Genomic DNA, 18,526 nt, shown 5'->3' with positions numbered 1-18,526 from the left:
TCTGTCTCTCCTCCACAGCATGTCTTTATCCTGTCTTCCTTCTCTCACCCCAACCAATCACAGCAGATGGCCCCGCCCCTCCCTGAGCCTGGTTCTGCCGGAGGTTTCTTCCTGTTAAAAGGGAGTTTTTCCTTCCCGCTGTCACCAAACTGCTTGCTCATAGGGGGTCATATGATTGTTGGGTTTTTCTCTGTATGTATTATTGTAGGGTCGACCTTACAGTATAAAGCACCTTGAGGCGACTGTTGTTGTGAGTTGGTGTTGTGTAAATAAAATTAAACAGCAAAAGGGTAAAATTACGCTAATGGCTAAGTTAGCCAGTAGCCAAAACAACTGCAGGTAAACCACAATTGTCATAACAATCGTTAAATATATGTTTTTTTAATAAAGCCATGAAAGTGGTAAAAAAACAAAGAAACAGTTAAATTATATGAAGACCAAGAAAATTAGACGCAACATGAACACTTAGGTTCATCGTGTAAAAGGGGCAGACTTAGAAGGATGCTAATTTTTATCTGTTGTTCCTGTCATACTCATTGCTCAATATATAAATATCATTACTACTGATACTACCAAGTTCTATAGTTTTAAATAGTCTATTTCCTCCTTGCTGTTCACATGCATCACAAATGATTAAAGTTTTATTTGAATCCAAGTGTATCACCCCTGAAAAACCCACATGGGTGGGTCACTGGTCGGTTCACTGGGTTCTGCAGTCTTTATTTATCACAAAAATAGATAAATACAAAGACAGAGCCTAAACTGTGAGCTTAGTTTAAAACAGGCTGTAAGGGACAACTTGGCTTCCATAAATAATCCCCAAACATCTGGAAGTGACACAGCAGAGAAACCTAGAAATGTCAGATCCTGAGAGATGGAGGATGTGCTGCGATACTCACACCAAGGAGGCCTGTCAGAACGAGATCTGAGCGATATGGAGGAAGAGAGGACCCTTTGAGGGATGTACGAGTCTACTGACGGCTGGCTGTGTGCACCAAACATGGCTGACAAAGCTACAAAGAGACAGAGGGATCGCAGGTCAGGCTGAGCGTAGTCAGGTGTGGCTACGATGTCTATAAATACAAACAGGAGTGTGTCGGTTTGTGTGTCTTACCTCTGGTGGTCCTAGTGTGTGGATCCCCCGCGTTCTGGCACACGCTCGTGAGGAACTCGCTAACCTGTTTCAGAGACAGTGAGTTGTGCAGCGTCTCCAGAGGATAGATGGAGGGCACCATGGAGCATCCTTCAAAGCCTGCGGCAGAAGAGAGATAGGAAGCCAGCAGGCCCATCAGCCCTGAGTCTGCCCAGGGAGTCAGAAGAAGAGCAGGCAGAACCACTTCAGCTGACACCCAACACCACTGCCCCCAACGCCACCCATCACTACACCTAAAAAAAAAAAAAGTGCTCTGAAATCCTGCTCCTGCTTCAGTACAGGCTCTAACCCTGTGTGGACTCCCGCCAGCCTCCGTGGTATTTTGACCCAGGCAAGTTGCAAAAAACCATGCTGGACGCCAAGACAACATGACACCATATCAAAAACAGAACGAGTCTACGTATCTCAGACGTCTCGCGGGATTTGCAAAAGCAAGCAGGTCGCAAAAAACACAGAACGTCAGCCCTTCTGCTCAGTCCCGTTACACAGCTGCGACAGCAGCACGTTAGCAGTCAAAGCCGTCCAGACCGCAGCTCAGCCCCGACTCGTCATCCAAGGCGCTTCATCCGCTGTTAGTTCACAACCAAGCCGCATTTCACCAGAGCCGTTCACAATCACAAAGCATCAAACTGCAGCCTGCCTCGGGCTTCCACAACCTCCACAGAGGGTGTTCGTACTGCGCTCAGCTGCACGGGCTGGGGGGAGGGGGTGGTGAGTGTACGCCACATGTACAGCAAACAAGCAGGAATCACATGCTGGTTAAGGTCAGGTGGAAGGGCGTCTGGCATTCCCACGAACCCGAACAGCTGACCCCAAACGCACACGTGTGGCGGTGGTCGTGTGTTGTGATGGCACATGGAAACCTGAACAGACAGTGCAGTACAAAGAGGGTGCTGCACAGGCCTGCGCCGTCAACTCACCTGTGGGAAAGTCTAACAGTGTTGCTGCTTATTGGAGTAAATCTGGTGACTGACCAATGAGAGGACAGTGACCAGAGGCCCACGAGCTGACACTGAGACTACACAACTTACTGGGAGGAGGGCAGGCTGGCATATAGCAATCGCAGTGCTAACTGTTATTAACATACACGAGAGATTATTTAGGGCTGTTAGGTGAAACCTTACTTTTAACTTGTAGTTTCAGCTAAATTGGAAAAAATGTGATATTATTCTAAAGAAAAAGGCAATCAAAACCTGAGAGGCAGCAACCACCTCAGAGAGGAAGGACAGTAGCTGCAAAACAATGATGCCCCCCACAAAACCCCCGACAGCTCACACGACTCCAGCTTGCAATCTGCATAACCACAGAAACAGGCAAGCATGCAGAAACATCAAGAGGCAAAGCATGAGAGTCAACCACAGAACAAGCACAGTCCCAACTAAACCGCGAGCTGTGGCTGTAACAGAGCATGAGGCTGGGGTATGGAGGGCGGGGCCAGGGGCTGACCGTGGAGGTACTCTAGGGGATCGTGGCCGGAGATGAGCCAGTTTCGGAAGAGGCGGAGGTGGTAGGAGCACTGGTGGAGGTGGTGGGCCAGTGCCCGGTCCAGAGAGAGGTGGCGGCCCAGGCTGAGGTCGGTGGAGAAACGCCTCAACAACTGGGCCACGTGGTGCTCCTCCAGGGGCTCTAAAGAAGAAGAGGGAGAGCGAGAAAGGACAGAGCAGTGGTCGGAGAGGGGAGGGGGGTGGGAGCAGTACAAAAGACATGAAACGAGAGGTTTTAAGCAAGGAAGGGGGGAGAGAGAAGCACTGAAGTACGACACAGATGAGAGGAGAAATAAGAGCTCGGCGGGAGGCGGGTGGAACAGAGGAAAGATGTGTGCATGAGGGGAAACTCTAAAATGACAAGCAGCAGCCAGCAGCGTCTCCTGGCTGCCACACAGCCAAAGGTCGGGAAAAAGAAAAAGCGGCAGATCGTCAAGCGTTTTAGTAAAGCTTAAAGCAAGAGAAAAAAGGAAAAAAAGGAAAAACAAAGCAATAACACACAAACACACATGTTGCTCCTTTGCGGCGTCTCAACATTAAAACAGCTGTGGTAACAGGAACCATGAGAACCCGCGAAGGAGCAAGAGTGACGCAGGACGTTAACAGGAAGCGCAGAGCCCAAATCTGACACCACCTCTCCAAAGAAAGACGCCAGGAGCTGTTAAATGCTACGTCTACTGTCCGCAGCAGGGCCACCCGGCCACGCCGCTCGGTTACTCTGCAACACAAAAACGCCAACGCGGGGCGGGGGGAGTGCGGGGTGCTCGTACCTGCCGCAGTGCACCAGCGTGATGGGGCCACTGCAATGGTGGAGGTGTCATCTTGTGTTCCTGTGGTGAATGACATACTGTATGTGAACAACACCAGGAGAAACTCATTCAGGGTTTGTCAGTGTCTGCAAGAAAGTGGGCGATTTTAAACGTTTAAATAGAGTCTTCGTGTGTGATGTTCACAGAAACCTGCCACCAAAGCAACAACTCCTTCAGCCATCGCACTAGTTACACAAGCAAGACGAAAGAAACCGCTCAACCCAGATGAGAAATCCATATAAATCCCAACTACAGGTCTATTAAACCCATTTAAACCAGTTCCTTGGAGGACAGAAAAGCCAGCCGAGCACACCAGCATGTGGCCCAGAGCATGTGGTGCTAGGGTGACTACAGCTCCCCTGACTCAACACCCGTCACAAAGCAGTGGAAAAGAAAGTTTCAGGTTTTGTGAGCAATGGTATCATCTGTGTGCTAATGAATTTAAAAGGGAAAACCCAACAGACAAAGGAGATGGGATGAGCCAAGCCTTAAGCCTTTCCCAGTTTGCCGGTAGGAGCTTATCCTGGTTTGATCGGCTGTGACTGGACGAGCAAACCAGGAGGAAAAGTCGCAGGTTTAAAATCACCGAGGCAGAGCTCAAAGGAAAGAAGGGACGGGTTAAACACTGATTATTGTTTGAACAATGAGCTCAGCTGACAACCTCTATGATAAGGACCACAGGTGTATATGTTACGTGTACGCATGCACACACACACGCACACACACCTATTGACTGGGAGGGGGGAAATTTAAAAAAAAAAAAAAAAAAGGCAATAACTGAATTATTGGGGTAATGGTGATCAATCTGCAGACTGTATGTGGGATGTTAAACAGGGTTCCCACCCTGAGCTCTTTACAATCTTCTGCTGCTTTCTAACTGAGGAAACTGAGAAGGTGGGAAGATCATTTAGTGAACTGCAGCTTTTTCTTTTTAACAGCTGATTAATGCTAGAGAATGTAATGTACCTCAGCACCATGTTACAGTGTTAACACAGATTTGACAGATGTTTACCAGTCAGAAGTTGCTTTCATGTTCTCTTTAGGAATGATTCTATAGAGGCGCTGAACTTTAACCAAAAGCTCCCTCTAATAATGCCTTCTTGATGTCTGATTGCACTGATGCTAGATTATAGAGTCTGGTGTATTCACAGCTAGCAAGTGCTCTTCATTATGCAGATACATTGGCTAGATGTCAGCAGACTGCAGTCAACTGAATTGTATCTTCTTGGCCCCTTTAATTCAAGCTGAGCGTCTGTTTACTCTGAGACATGGAGTCCAAAATGAGAAGACGAGTCAGCAAAGCTCATTTCTGTCCAATGACAGCGACGCTGAGGCGTTTTGTTGAGAACATCCTGAGCTTGTCGCTGAGTAAGCGGTAAGGCTTTTGCCAGTGTGTGAGTCTGTTAGCCTCTGTTAGCTGCTGTTAGCTGCTGTTAGCTGTTATTACAGGCATTAGATCCTTTTCAAAGACAGTTTCACTAACATTGTTGGACTTTTACACTTAGTAAATAAACTCTGTGTATCAAAGTGTGATGTTTAGGACACTCTAGCCCAACGTTAGCTGGCACCATGTTAGCTTACTACCAGCTTTTGCAGCTTTCTCCCTCCCACATGTCCAATTTGCTGACTTTAAGTAGCAATATTGGCAATAACTAAGCTGGCATACTACGTATGTGGACTTGTCCATATCTGCTACTGTGTTCAAGATGGCGAGGAAATGTGACGGCTTTGGCAAACTGGTGCCCACTCCTAAGTGTTTTGGATGAATGGATAAATTCCAAGTTAACGAGAATGCATTCATTTGTTGGAAGATGTGTTTGTATATTATGAATACACAAACACATTTCCATTCAATAAAACATAAATAAAAGACTATATGGTGTATTCCTCACTGTGAGGACGAGACTGGGAACTGTTCTTTTCTGTGTAAAGGCCATGAAACACCAAGCGTGCTGCAAATAAGCAACAGGAAATTCTCTAAATATGCACAATTCTGGGTTCATCCAGTTCTCAAGAGAAAGCAGCAGCAAGGAGAATTTAATGGTTTGATCCAGGAGTTGAAACTGCCTTCATGCATATTTCCTGATGTCAGTGGGGCAGTTTATTTGGGACCACATCTGAGGAGGCAGAGAGATTGTTTCAGAGAGTCAATGAAGCCGGAGCAGCCTCTCACGGAAAAATGGTATTATTTTACTATTCAGGTAAATTCAATGTTTTGAGCCACGCAACCGAAATGAAGAAGAAGAAGAAGGTGCACAACGATGTTGGAGGACTGAACAGCAGCATGTTTGCTTAAGTTGAAAATCGTAGGCTCTGCATGAGCAAATAAACGGTGCAACGCACGCCGACTTCAGCTCGACTTCTACATCGTTCTTCCAACTTTGTAAAAAAATAAGATGAAACATGAAAAATGAATAAATCCAAGAACTTAAACACTGAACTGGGTTAATTTAGTAAGATATTAAATGACAACAGGCCCAAAATAAAAGACGTGAGAAGTTTAAAACATGATTTGTGTTCTTACTGTTTTAACAGTATCACTGCTACACGCTGTCTTCTAATTTAACAAACCTGTTCCACGTGAAGTTGAGCTGACAGACAGATGAAATGACATAATCCAGAGTTGGCAACACGTGTGACCAATCAAAATCTTCCTAACGAGTGCTACACTGAACATGACGACAGAGAGAAAGAGCATGCGATCGAGATGAGGAATGAGGAAAAGAATCTTGGAGCTTTGTCAGATGGATCCTATTTCCTGACTCCCGCAGCTCCGGCACCTGAAGGTGACGCGGATCTATCTTCTGTCGTCTGCTACAGACAGACCCTCACAGGGAGTCGTGAGACTTTGGCTGGTAAACATCTGACTGGTTCTTAATTAGCTGAACAGAAATTGCAATTGTGGCTTTTTGACCTACAGTAAAATATTCTGCTTCATTTCTGAGCCTTCTTTGTCTGTTGCAAGTCCTCAAAACTTTTTGTAATCCAACAATAAATAAAACAGCCCTCTGATAAGGCAGGGTTGATGAAAAAATTAAAAAAAAATAATTTGTGATTGTTGTCATTCAGACGTTTTTGTTTCACCTGGCCCAGCGATCTCAAACCTGTGAGTCTCCTGGTCAGGACCAAACTACATCAGCACTGCTGGGGACCTATATAAACTGATATGTGCTGTTCAAACAGAAGGCAAACTGTGCTGCACAGTCTACTCCCCTTCTCCTGGACATCCCTCCTCTACTTGGTAGTTTGAAAAGCAGACCAGCAGCAATAACAAGATGTTTTATTTTTCAGTCCCTATTTGGTTTTTCCCACATGTGTGAGGTCTTTGTAGGATTCTCTGACATTCCCTGTCTCTGGATTTACTTTACTATATTTTACAAACTAGTGGGAACCCTGGTTAGAGAGAGAATGTCAGGTAGTGTTAGAAAAGTCCAAAGTGTATGGGTAAACAAAAATATAATTAAAATAATTAGAAATAAAAAGATAATGGAAACCTGGAATGTTGGAGGGCCATGTGGAAAAAACAAAATAAATTTAAAAAATCCAAGGTAAAAAAAAAAAAAAAAAAAAATTATAAAAGTTTGAAGACATGCAAGACAAAGGTAGGTGAAGTGGAAAAATACTTGAAAGAAGCAGACGTACCATTAGTCGGATGCTTTGCAAACGACACAGAAAATCGTTTTACTGCCGGCATAGACAACAACTCTGAGGAAATAAAAAAAAAAAAAAATCACTAGTGTTACTATGAGCCACAGTAAAGTGTAGATTAGGTTTGATCATTTCTTGTTCTTTTCTAAGGCGGACGCAGTGCAGAAGAAGAGTCATCAACTACAAATGTGTGGTTTAGGAATCAGTCTGTGAAGCGGCCCTGACTGAAGGTGCTGTTCAAACAGGATGGTTAAAGATGGCTGAAGATGGCTGTGGGTCGAAACACTGGCACAGCATCTTCTAATAAAGTGAAATGACATGAGTTTAACTTAAAAACATGAGGATTCACGAGCCCGATACTCACGACTAAATGCTGCTTTCATTGCCTCCAAGTTTAACTGTGACAGGTGCAGTCTGACTGGGTTGTGTGCAACAATTTAAAAATGACCGGCATTACGATGCTTCAGCATAGAAAATAAATATAAATATGACCCCGACTACTCTGACACGCGAGCGTCCACTGGCTGAAAACAGAAGGGAACCTGCAGTCTTGAATATGAGGTGGAACAAGATGGATGACAAAAGAGCAAACTGTGAGACAGCCAGGAGGGTGGATGCTTTATGATACCGCACTGCCACCTGGTGGACAACATGACAACCCTTGACATACAGCACTGAGATTCTTACTTTGGAAGAGGGGCAGTTAGCTGCTCGGTGATGATGTTTCTGTTGCTTCAGCAGCTAAACAGAAACATAATGATAGACTAAGAAACTAAAAAACACGTTGGGATGTAAAAACGTGAAACAGGTTGTCTGCCATGACCAGTCAGGCACTGGGAGAGTGATGGGGACGCGTATTACTTTATTCCATTTATATCGTGCTAAGGCGCTATATAAGTGCTACCTTACAGAACAAAGGACCAAGGTGCTTTATATTGCAAGGTAGAGAGCCAAAATAAAAAGGGTCCTGCAGGTTGGTCAGTACTGCTACCTGGTGGCTGGATGAAATCCTGGTACCAAACCTGGCTTCGGACCTTAGGCGCTGTCCTGTGTCCCTACTGGTGCAGGACAAATCCCTGCCACACGTGACCAGAGTGGGCAGGCAGCTCTTAGCTGAAGGCATCGATGCCACTGACTGGGATCTTATGCATCGGTGCATCCAAATCCACCAAAGACTGTCCAGGAGCTCACTGACGCCCTGATCCAGGTAATATGAACATCTGTCAGCTCATTGGGAGCTGCCCAGATGTCAGTGGGAGTGTATACAGGGACACGAGGACAATACACACCATTTAACCACATTATGACACAATTTGGATTGTGATTTCAAAGTTTAACTCAGATTTTTGGCGAGATTTTGAATCGATCGTCCACTAAAAGCTGAATTCCACAATGTAAAGAAGTTTTTTGAGCAGTATAAATAGTTATCTACCTACTGATGAACTAAATTAGCTCTCATGTTGCAGTGATATTGGTTTTAACTGACATTCTACAAAGACGTGTGAGACTCCACAAACTCAGAGTACATCTACTGCCACGCTTCTCTCAAGTGTATCCTGAAAAACTCATTTCAAAGCAGCCGTGCTATTCTGGCTAAACCTTTCTGCATTTCCTGTTTGGCAAATATTAAATAGTTTTGGTTTGGCCTGAGGCAGGAATCCTAAAAAGGAGCACATCAAGTTTACTCAAAGCAGTAAAGGAGGAAACAAAAGAGTCAGTGGATATGGTGACTAGAATGAATATGGAGTTAACAGAAATATGACTAAAATGTAAAAAAAATATTCTATACATGTATGGGCATGTGTCCCAGTCCACTGATTATCTAACTACTGTAATGACTCCAGCTTAAACATGTTTCATGTTCACGTGTGCAGCTTTCAGGCGTCATCGCAGGTCAGACAGATATAATTTACACATTACGACACAGAGGAGGTGTGTGCTGATTTGCTGTTGTCCTGTGCAGGTTTGTGAAGGCGCGCGGTCTCAAACACGTACCGTCTTTGTAGGACAGACTGCTGGTGGAGAATTTTTTGCGGTGCGCGCGTGCGTAGTCCTGCAGGTTGGGGGCGCTAGAGGACCCACCCAGGACAGTGGTGCTGAAGAGCCCAGCGCACTGAGAGCCTGTGAGGGGGGCGGGCCGGGTTAGTCACTACTACATCACATGCTGTTACTCAAACAACTGACCAGAAAGAGACAGATTCAGAGACACAAAGAGGAAAAAGAAAGAGACAAGCAGAAAGAAGGACTCGTGGGAGACCGTGCACTCACGAGGGGCCGCAGAACTAAGCCACATTAAAGGTCCCATTTAATGTATTAAGTGCAACTTTGTAGCTAAGGCTAGAATTCTTCGTCCCCTTCGCATGTTGAATTCATACAGAAAGCTTTAAACATCAATAAGAACATCAAAGAGTACAGAAAGAGGAGAGGCGTGTAAGCTGCGTCCACACTGGAAACAATTCGCTTTGAAGCTGACGCTTGGCTGGCTGCAGACACTAAGCCCCGATTGCCTAGGTAACCCTCTAATGCATGGGGTGTCAAACACAAGGCCCGGGGGCCAGAACTGGCTTGCGAAAGACTCCAATGTGGGCAATGTGAAGGAGGACAGAACGCTTAAACTTTTACCTGCATTTTCATGCGTTTACAGCTTGTCCTAATGATAAGCACCTCCCCCATGGCCATTCACACATTAAAATAACCGTCTAAGAAATATATGATTTTCACAGGAAAAAACCCCAAAATGTCCATTTTATAACTTGAGGACAGGCTGCACAACGAGCTAACAGAACGTTTCTGTAAGTTTACACATTTATTTCTTATAATTTAAGCCTGAAGCAGCATGTCTTTATCATGTAGAAAAACTGTGCTGATGAAACTGCACTTGTTTTTCTTACATTAAAATAACTCGGGGAATAAATGTTTAGTTTAAATGTAGTCAAGTTCTTTACGAAATGACAGAAATGTAGGAGGAGTCTGAAATCCCCGCTCGAATGTATTTACTACCAGATCTGTCAGTTGACAGTATCCTCACGCTAGCGGCCACTTCAATCGCTCTGCTGGAAGAGAGAAAATGTTCTGCGGTCCTGCTCGATTCATGTTGCCAGCAGTTATTCTGTTGAAATCACTGAGTGTCTTTCACCTTCGGTGGCCTCTGGTCACCACAACGCTCCAAACTGCTTCCAGTGCAGACGCAGCGTAGAAGTTAACTGAGAAGGATTAACAGCATCATCCATGATGTTTTAGACTTTAGCTCAGACTGTGCCTGATGTCATTCACACATCATTGAAAGACAGAGTGACAGAGAGGAAACATTTCAGGTGGATTTTACAACAGCTCAATCACAGTCAACCCCTGGAGTTGGCTCAGAGGCAGAGAAAGCCCCGGAGGCTTCATGGGCCTGCATAAAGGGTCACTCTTTAACTCGGAATACAAGATTCACACAGACACTGGTGACCAATCATTTTCATCATATTTAGTTTGCATGAATGGAGCAGAAACAACCTCAAAATGACTTCCTTTCTGATTTCTTGGAATCATGTCAGCAGCAATTAGCAACAGTGTCAGACACGTGTATCTGTGCAGAATTGATTTTATGTCAGGAAACTAGGCTGCCCTGCTACAGAGGGATGTTTTACCTCTGAATGCTGACGAAGTCACAAACCTGCAAAATGCTCAGCTCGAAAAAAGCTTGTGTGCATGTCTCAGAGCAATGAGCACCGCCCTCATTCTGTGTCATTTCCATTAATAAAAATGTCTTCCCGAGATAAAAACTCTCGTAGCTGCACCCAAGCCTCCCACTCAGTCGTGTCATACAGTTGCCGCAGCAACAGAGCATTACAATACCTACCTAATCCGCTTTGTTTCATCTCCGGGGACTGACGAGAGCAGAACGAGAAGAGGCGGTAACTGCCGACTTTGGAGGACGATGTTTCCGACAGGACCTGGTGGAAAGAACACGCCACACATACCACAAGCATGTTTTACATCACGTATCAGCCACCACTACTTTATTTAGTGAAATACAGCCGTAGATAAGACCAGAGGCTAAAACCACAGGAACCAAGTTTTCTGTGGATAAAACACAGGAAAACGTGAACGATTCTTCTCTGCAGAAGCTAACAGACAGAGTTCAGTTACACTGTTTATAGTGTCTACAGTGAAGAGCTGTTGAAACAATTTTAAAACTCCTATTCTGTGTCTGCTTCTTTCTGCATTCAGTGCCAGTCTCACCTCCATGGATCCGGTCTTATGGTTGCGAATAAGTGGGGACTTCCTCTGAATGGTGATTGGCTCAGACAGCGGCACAGCACGGTCGGTTTCATCCCGTGACAGGTCCTCCAAGCTGCTGGGGTCGGGTTGTTTTTGCCCGTTCTGGATTGAGCAGACATACGGTATAAACCTGACGGCAAACACTGCCACCTGCAGAAGAGCAACGAGGAAGACTCTTTGCAATCCCACCTGCCGTGCTACCTCTGCAGAGGCGGGCCTGAAGCCAAAGCCGGTGGGAGCGTTCTCCTCCTCTTCAACACCTTTCACCCCGGGGCTGAAGTGAAGCTCCACATGGAAGCGCTCCTCAGAGGAGATGTCCTGTAGCAAGATAAAATCGGTTATTAGAAATTTCTAATTGGTGAGCCTTTAATATAAAAAATTATCGATTTTTGGGGGGTGTTATGACTTTGATTTACAATTGAAACCTGGGATCTCAAATTCAGTATAAACACCATGGATCTCTATGTAGGTCAGTACACAGAGATCCATGGTATGTTCAACCACATTTATGGCAAAGGCTGCTGACCTGACGGTTTTACAGATGATCATCATCATGAAACACCCAAACCAAAAACAGGTCGCTGTCAAAGCAGCCTGAGCTTCACCTCAAGCCGACTGCAGGGACACACCGTCAGCTGCTTGTTGTTTTTAGACTGATCATAAAAATATTCTAACATTTTGAGGTTTCTGATTTTGTCATGGTCCCCGCACCTCGCCAGCTGACAGCAGTCAGGCGCTTTGTTTTGTTTTTTCTCCTCTCGCCTCTGCTCTCCCTTTCTCTCTCGTCCTCTTCCACTCTCTCTTTCTCCTGCCGGGGCAGAGCTCAGTATGGGCTCCTGCTCCTGGCCCACGCACCTGGAGATGATCAGCACACCTGCCGCTGATTATGAGAATTGGAGTCCTACTTAAGATGGCGAGTCTGCTCTACTCGTCGCTGGATCGTTGAGCCATCAGCGTCAGTCGTCCTGCACTCTGCAAAGTTTGTTCGTGAGTACGTCTGAACCAGGAGACTAACTGTTTCTCTGTCTGTGTATAGATTTCCCCTGGACCTGTTTTCCCTGTGCATGGTGACTGAGCGTGAGCAAGAGTGATAGAGGAAAGAAGAGGAGCTGTGTGTGGTTGCGAGGGCTGTATGGAAATCTCCCCTCCCTGGACTCCTGCCCCTTTCACTCCCGGACCCTGGAACCCCGGCCCCTTTTCCCCAGACACCGTTGTGTGTGTATATATATATATTTCACCGTGGAGAACACTGTAAATAAATTCACTTTTGATTTGAAGAAACTTGTGGTCTGCGCCTGAGTCCGCTCCACTAATCGTGACAGATTTGCCCTGCACACCGCTCTGCTAGCCACCAGGTATCAGCTGAAGCATGGCCGGGGGGGGTCTAACTAATCGCTGGTGTTCAAACAGGAGAAGATAAAGATGGCTGCACTCCTGAAACAACTGTGTATCGAATTTATTCAAATAAAAAGAAGAAACGCTATAAAGCTAGCATGTCACAAATGGAACCATGTGACTGCACGTCTACCACAAACAGAACATCAGAAGGAAAGAAAAACACCTTATTGTTGTCCTCGTACAGCATGATGACAATCTGAGTCATGTAGTTGAGCTCGGAGACAGCACTGAGGTAATCCATGGCACGCTTCCACTGCTGGTCCTTCTCCTCCTGTTGCACACACACACACACACACACACACGTATACAGACTTTGTGCCTCCTCTGAAAACATTCAAAGCTCAGCCAGATCGACATTTGCTTACATCAAGCAAGCCCCCGTAGCGGAAAATGCTAAGCAGGGAGTGGACGTGGCTCTCACTGGTGAAATACAGACGGGTCCTGACGTGGCGTCCAGGAGACATCACTCCTCGAGAGTACCTGCAAACGTACAACCAAGGTCAAGTTCAAAATATTCTCCGGTCGGTCGGAACGCTATTTAAGTCACGCAACTCCTAATCTTAGACCCACAGAGGGTGCAGCTTGTTGACAGACTCGTCCTCGTGAGTCCTCTGCAGGTCCAGCTGGATCTTTCTGACCAGTGGGAGGCAGTAGGCGTATGCTATGTCCAGTTTCTCCACTCTGTTTATGCCATATTCCTGCAAAAAAACAACAGACAAATGAGCTTAAAATACTACACGACTTTAATATATACTCAGAGTATATCAGAGTAATTAAACTGTGTGATTTTCAGGTGCTTAAGAAAGTTTTACACTTTGTTACAGTGAAAATATCAGCTGTGCACAGACTAAACTTTCCTTTAGCTTCACTGGTTTTAGCAGCTATACAGCACATCACAGCACTACCATCATCAATCATATTTGACATATGTGGGCCTGTATATAGGTGTACAATAGCACTCAATATACACTGAGTGTTTTTAAACAAAGTCAACATCAGGTGTGGAGTCCACAGCTATAAAGTGCAGCACAAAGGATTCTGCTGTCACATAAAACCTTTAGCCTCAGCAGCATGTCATCTTTTCCTTGCACCTGGAGGAGCTGCTTGTTTCATGTGTTTATTGGCACATCGGTCATATAAAGACTCATGCATGGATCTGTCACTCTGAACCATCCTTATTGTCCCCCCCGCCCCCTCACCTGCGGGATGACGATGTCAGCCAGAGCTCGAGACAGTCTGAACAGTTCCAGGGTGTCCTCGAGGCCGAGGGTGGCGTTGTGGATGACGTCGTACTTGACGCAGTCGTAAATGTCGGGGATTTTACTGATGTCGTAGCGGCCGTTCTTCATGCGGAAGTCTCTCTCTAGCTTGGACCAGCGCTGCAACATCAGCTCCAGCGTCTCGCTGTGGTACAGCTGCAGGTCTGGTGAGCAACAGAGGTTTTCAGCTTTTCACTGCACCTTTCAGGGACTCTGAGCTCCAAAAGCAAAATGTTGGGTTTTTATTTGAGCTTCATAAAACGCGCTGAGGCCTGAGCTCACCTGCAGACTTGGGGTCTTCCATCCTTTTGCGGATCTGGGAGGTGAGGCTCTGAATGAGGGCGTAAACCTGGTCACATGTGGCCACTGGGTTCTTAACGATCTTCATTGAATTCACCAAAGAGGCGCTACAGGTTGGTGCTAGCTGTAAGAGCCACATGGAGAAAAGCAAAAGCTTTTATTAAAAAGATGCTCACTCAACCGAACGACTACTTTCACTTTACAAAAGGCTTAAAAGAGCCAAACTTCCAACCACACAAAAAGAAGTGACATGAAAAATGAACGATTAATACTGAAATATTTAGTTCAAGGAACACGATGCATGTGGTGACACACAGGGAGGTACACCCTGTGTCACTGCCACAAACACTGAGGAAACATGTCAGAAATGTTGTTTACCCAGTAAAAATATGTTGTATTGACTGATTATCACTGTTAGTTTGATCAATACTGAGATCGTACGAATTCATTGGTATTAGTGACACAAATACTTGTATTGGACTCGCACACACATGCTGTGTGACATCCCTGCTAATGTACAAACGTCCTTAATCACCTAAACTCAGCGAATTGCTTAAAAAACATCCTGAAACCTTTGTTCTCACACTGGTTACTGCACGTCTTTGGCCAAACGCAGTGTGGCTTTGTGACGTTTACAGATATGCTGACGTGCTGTACGGGCTCGCAGTTATGGAGATCTGACTCGGACGATTCACATTATCACCACTGCACCTCCCGGCCTGCATGCACGTTCATCACGCTGTAGTCTCTGCTGTGCTGTCAGGCTGCTGAATAAGGTCGATGTGCTGCTTTGTGGTGCAGGCACACCTCTGCAGAGCTCTTTGCATATGATTTGTTCCTACTTAACATCACCTGCCCTAAATCCAGATATTTCCAGACAGCAGCTGATGATCCGCTCGTAGAACCAAGCTCTTCACCTCCTGTTTGTCCCAGACGCCAGACTCTTGTTTCTCCCATCATCACTGCAGCGCAGAGACTCACCCACTCAGCCACACCATCAGGCTTACAGAATACTCGACTTGCTTTCACTTTGCCATTAAGATTCGGATTATTTGTGCAGCCCTACTACCACACATGCTCTCCAATATAACCACACAAACTGCTCTGGCACGTCAGCGATAAACACAGCTGGTTAGTCACCCTGTCGTAGTCCTCGTCGGTGAAGTCTCGGTCCTTCTGCAGGATTTCATGGAGCCGAGCTTTGACACGGTGTTGGCAGCTGCTCAGCGAGTCGCTGTCGTTGTCCAGCAACCCGTTCATGTTGGCGCTCTTCACCATCTGAACCAGGATGGGAGTCAGCTCGCCCTCCAGGGCCAGCAAACCCTGCCCACACAGACACATTTCACTAGTTACTGCACGTCCAGTATTTGAAGGGTGTGTGCCGTGGCTTGTACCAAAGCTCAAAGACCTCAGCCTTCCTATTTCTGTTATTACACTTCTGTGCTGACTGAAGCTCTTAGAACAGCAGGATGCTGCGTACCTTTGCAAAAGCAGCAGCTGTCATCTGCACCCTGCCTTCATCAGACGCATAAATCTTCAGGTCGTGTCTGTAGGTGCTGTGTAGGCGCAGTAACCCGCAGCCTGGAAATCCAGCATAGTCTCCTACAAAACACAGTATGCATGCACGCACGCGCACACGGACACACACACACGCACGCGCACACGGACACACACACACACGCACACAGGCTTGTTTTAAATCATTTCTCTGTTTAAGACCTTTCATAACATGTAACTGGTGAGTGAACAACACGGACCTGAGGTCTCAGCATGTTCATTTTTCCATCACCAGCTTATTGCTCAGAGTTACAATGCCAGCAGCACTGCGTGTGGTAAACACCATGTTCCAGAGGAAACATGCTTGTGTGCGTCTCACCTTGTCCTCCGGGGTACATACAGCGGAAGGCTCTCCCCAGTTCTTCAGCCTGCACTCTGCCAGCGGGGGTCAGCTCCCCCCCCCCACTTCAGCACCAGCAGCAGCGATGGCCCTTCCTTACGAGTGTCTGGAAATAACCACAGAGGCGGGCAGTCAGCACTCAGCTTTAGCTTGTTCCTTTGGGAAGAAGCCATTAAACAGTCTTTGTCTTCCTACCTTCCTCTTCACTCGAGGTCTTGGGCTGCCCATGGGGCAGGTAAGTAAGCTGCACTTTTCTGTTGATCCCCGAGAAGTGACCGTACCTTTGTTACGGGAAAAAAGCCAAAGATACTTATAGTTAGCAATGCATGACATCTCACTTCTGATAAGGAAAGACGGGCTTGCTTTTATGACGACTACCAAAATACAGCCTTGGCTGTGACTGTAAATATTTTCAGCAGTGTTATAACAGAAAGACTGACTTTGAAAACTTATGAAAATGTAGAAAAGAAGTGAACTGGTAACTTCTGAGAAACCCATCTGTCATAAACACGGAGAAAGATCTACACCTTCAACAAAACAAAAAGCTTTATAAAAATCTTTGGGAACGATCCCCGTCCTTTAGAAAGATTCGTTTTTAAGTTCACTCATTATTGTTCAGAGGGTGTCAGACTGGTTTTATATCGAGGTCCAGACTGAAACGCTCCTTCCTGTCAGCATAAAGAAGTTTATTTAATCCCAGAGACATCTGAATATAAGAAAAAGAAGTGTGCTTATACCTCAGTGTGTCTCAGTGTTTCCACGTGATAAAGAAATGCTGCTGGACTCACTGACACAAATGTGTCGACACGACTGTTTTAGTTTAAACTGTAACAAACACATGTGTCAAATTACAGGAAAGAAACCATTTCATTGACCAGACTGCCCAGTCATTTGTAATATCAAATCTTGGGTTCTGTTGTTACTTACTGTGAATGTTAGCAGAAAAAGTCGTAAAAAGTCAAAAATTTGAAGGCCTCCTTCACATTTTCTAAAGTCACCTGGTGGGGCAGCAGGCCCCGGGCCTTATGTTTGACACCCCTGCTTTAGTCAAACAGTTTGCCGAGCTGAGCCAGAAACAGATTAAATGAATATGAGATCAGGAGTCAATAAAATGCTTCTCACTTACATCTCCAGAACCGTCTTCAGCTGCTCCAGTTTGGACTTCTTCTCTTCTATCTCACAGTCGTTCTGCTGCCCGATCTCTGCTAACAGCTGCCGGGTGATGTCCAGCACCTCCTGTCGGGGTTCAAAGTCACACAGACATGTTCACACACACTTTGTCCTCACAGAGGCCGCAATGACAAATGAAACCTTGGCTATTGTTTTCTTCTTTTACCTGCAGTTGTTTTGGTTTTTTGAGTTTTAATTTCCCAGTTTTGTATCCTCCATATTTCTCAAACAGATCAAAGAACCTGGAAGCATCCGAGACATTAATCAAAGATCTTTAACCTGCAGGAAACAGGAGCATATTAACAGAGAGGCAGGCCTACATTGGGTTGCGAACTTCCATCTTCATTTTCTGTTTGGGCGTTCTGTCTCCGTGTCGGATAACGGCGATGACACAGCGAAGTTCCATCCTGCAGAGCGTGAGTAGAGATTTGAGTTGCATCAGTATAAATCTGTGTACATGACACGTTTCTTCAATAAAGCTGTGCAACTAATTAAGGCAGCACCTTTGCTATGCAGCTGAGCTTTGGGGAGTGTGATGGGCTCAATCAGGACGAACTGTGTGAAAATGTGCTGAATGCAGCGCACGCTTCAACCAACACTGATGATTTTAGAAATCTGTTTGGCTTTAGTTTGTGTGCTGCTGCGTGCTCAGCTCAGGGGCATGTTTACTGTCATCTACTGTAGCTAACACACAGTTATTATGTTAAACTGAAGAAGCAACTCTGCTTTTTAAAAAGTGACAGAATTTCTTATTTTTTTGCATTTATCAAACTACTTTTACTATATTAGGCAAAAATGGAATAAAATGTAGTTTATTTATTTATTTAATTTTTAAACGATTGAATTGATTAAGTGGGAGAAAAAAGTGACCCACACCTTTGTGGCTGTATGTGAAAAAAATAATTGGCCCTAAATCTAATGACTGGTTTTGGCAGCCTTGGCAGCGCGAGCTGCAATCAGGCGTCTGTGATAAGTCTAGTCCTCTATGTCTGCTCCTGTTATGACTCACATGGTCCCTGAAGTGGTGGGAACAATGGGGATGTCTTCAGCCTCAGTAGGGATAGACCAAGGAATCTGAAACTGCGGAGCCAGTTCACGCATCACAATATTCCTGCAGAGAAACGCAGACTCCATCACCAGAT

At 45.5% G+C, this 18,526-nt stretch overlaps 1 protein-coding gene across 1 annotated transcript in view; it reads right to left on the bottom strand.

The window, feature by feature from the left end:
* ppip5k1a (diphosphoinositol pentakisphosphate kinase 1a) overlaps window positions 1-18,526 on the bottom strand; it is a 30,795-nt gene that overhangs the window by 1,983 nt on the left and 10,286 nt on the right. The window contains 23 exon segments of the mRNA XM_040002855.1: window positions 900-1,013; window positions 1,115-1,252; window positions 2,600-2,779; window positions 3,408-3,467; window positions 7,089-7,151; window positions 9,090-9,215; window positions 10,939-11,032; window positions 11,322-11,462; window positions 11,550-11,678; window positions 12,922-13,029; window positions 13,124-13,238; window positions 13,329-13,456; window positions 13,958-14,181; window positions 14,300-14,441; window positions 15,458-15,640; window positions 15,798-15,919; window positions 16,194-16,275; window positions 16,277-16,320; window positions 16,410-16,495; window positions 17,341-17,450; window positions 17,551-17,626; window positions 17,705-17,791; window positions 18,394-18,495. Coding sequence (XP_039858789.1) covers window positions 900-1,013; window positions 1,115-1,252; window positions 2,600-2,779; window positions 3,408-3,467; window positions 7,089-7,151; window positions 9,090-9,215; window positions 10,939-11,032; window positions 11,322-11,462; window positions 11,550-11,678; window positions 12,922-13,029; window positions 13,124-13,238; window positions 13,329-13,456; window positions 13,958-14,181; window positions 14,300-14,441; window positions 15,458-15,640; window positions 15,798-15,919; window positions 16,194-16,275; window positions 16,277-16,320; window positions 16,410-16,495; window positions 17,341-17,450; window positions 17,551-17,626; window positions 17,705-17,791; window positions 18,394-18,495 — 2,654 coding nt within the window.

The sequence above is a fragment of the Simochromis diagramma genome, unplaced genomic scaffold (assembly GCF_900408965.1).
Source record: "Simochromis diagramma unplaced genomic scaffold, fSimDia1.1 OVJJ01000457.1, whole genome shotgun sequence".
Taxonomy (NCBI): domain Eukaryota; kingdom Metazoa; phylum Chordata; class Actinopteri; order Cichliformes; family Cichlidae; genus Simochromis; species Simochromis diagramma.
Note: the sequence above shows the minus strand (reverse complement) of the source record. Positions and strands in the feature narration are given on the sequence as shown.